The sequence below is a fragment of the Acanthisitta chloris genome, unplaced genomic scaffold, assembly GCF_000695815.1.
Source record: "Acanthisitta chloris isolate BGI_N310 unplaced genomic scaffold, ASM69581v1 scaffold27871, whole genome shotgun sequence".
Classification (NCBI taxonomy): domain Eukaryota; kingdom Metazoa; phylum Chordata; class Aves; order Passeriformes; family Acanthisittidae; genus Acanthisitta; species Acanthisitta chloris.
Window position 1 is genome coordinate 1 of NW_008654758.1, and position 1,513 is coordinate 1,513.

General features: G+C 57.8%; 1 protein-coding gene across 1 annotated transcript in view; it reads right to left on the reverse strand.

Moving 5' to 3' along the window:
• Window positions 1-459: 459 nt before the first annotated feature.
• The window catches only part of ABI3 (ABI family, member 3), a gene marked incomplete at its 3' end in the record, with an annotated part of 3,974 nt that continues 2,920 nt past the window's right edge, over window positions 460-1,513 (reverse strand). The window contains exons 4-5 of the mRNA XM_009083671.1: window positions 664-746; window positions 460-555 (exon numbers count right to left, since the gene is read on the reverse strand). Coding sequence (XP_009081919.1) covers window positions 460-555; window positions 664-746 — 179 coding nt within the window. The remainder of the gene's footprint in view (window positions 556-663; window positions 747-1,513) is intronic.

A 1,513-nucleotide genomic window follows, 5' to 3' on the forward strand; every position in this document is an offset into this window, starting at 1 on the left:
GGGTGGAGGGATGGCAGCTGGAGGTGGTGGGGGTGGTCCTGGCAGGGATGGCCCTGGCAGGGATGGTGCCTGTGAGGATAGGTATGGCCCCAGCACAGGGATTCCTTCACCAGGAGCTGCTGGAGCTCCACTGGAGCTGGAGTGAAGGAACAGCAGTGTCAGATTTGGGGACTGTCTCCCTCCCACTCTGAGCCCTTGTCCCATCCAGCACAGGGTGTGGGAGGAGATCCATGTGCAAACCCTTTCCCCACCCTGTGCTTCCCATCCGGGACCCTCTCCATAAGAAGCTATTTTTGTTCTAGAAACAAGCACTGCTAGAGCAGCAAATCTCCCAAATCCCTGATTTTTTCCATCCAACCCCCTTGGCAGCAGAAACTCCCCTGAGCAACAGCATGACAGGGGATGCCATGGGCTCTCCTGAATCCCTAGGCTCTCCCAACCTCCTGGCAGTGCTGATACCTGGTGGATGTCAAGGAGGAGGTGGAAGAGGCTGCAGAGAGTTTCCCCTCTGGAATCACAGGTGGCTGGATGGGCTCAGGGATACGTGTGCTTCTCCTGCAGGGAGAGTATCCAGTTCACAGCTCAGCACATGGATCAGGATGGGACCTATGTGCTCATAGCAACAGAGACAGGCAAAGCCTTCAACCTCACACTCATCCTCACCCCAAGGTTCCTGCAGCCTGCAGGGATGACTTGGTTCCCTTCCGAGCGAGGGTGCCGGTGCGGGACAGTTGGGTGCTGTGGTCCTGTGGCACAGGGAGACAGGGAAATGTGATGGTGAGGGCCCCATGAACTCATAGAATCACAGAATCAGAGAATCAACCAGGTTGGAAAAGACCTCCAAGATCATCAAGTCAACCCTACTGTCATTACTAGGCCATGGCACTAAGTGCCACATCTAGTCTTGTCCTGAAAACCTCCAGGGATGGTGAATCCACCACCTCCCTGGGCAGCACATTCCAATGTCTGAGCACTCCATAAAAAATATCTTCTAATATCCAACCTATCCCTCCCCTGGCAGAGCTTGAGTCTGTGCCCTCTTCTCCTCCTGCTGGGAGCAGAGACCAACCCTGACCTGACTCCAACCTCCTGCCAGGGGGTTGTGGAGCCCCAGAAGGCTGTGCCCACCCCCAGGGGAAGCAGCACCCAAAGCTCTGTGCTGTCACCCTGAGCTTTGTGCTGTCACCCCAAGCTCTGTGCTGTCACCCCGAGCTCTCTGCTGTCACCCCAAGCCCTGTGCTGTCACCCCCAGCTCAGTGCTGTCACCCCAAGCTCTGTGCTGTCACCCCAAGCTCTGTGCTGTTCCCCCATGGGAGCAGAGGCAGCGGAAGGAGTCGATGCTGCGGAGGTGGCTCTGAGGCATCACCACCGTGGGAACTGTGTCCCCAGAGCCACCACTTCCCCCCTGGCCCCACAGTGGCTTTGCTGGGGGTTCACAGCTGAGAGGCCTCCAAACCCCCTCCTGTGGGGCCTTCCGGAGCTAGGAGAGGCTCCATGGGGGTGCAAAGCTGCT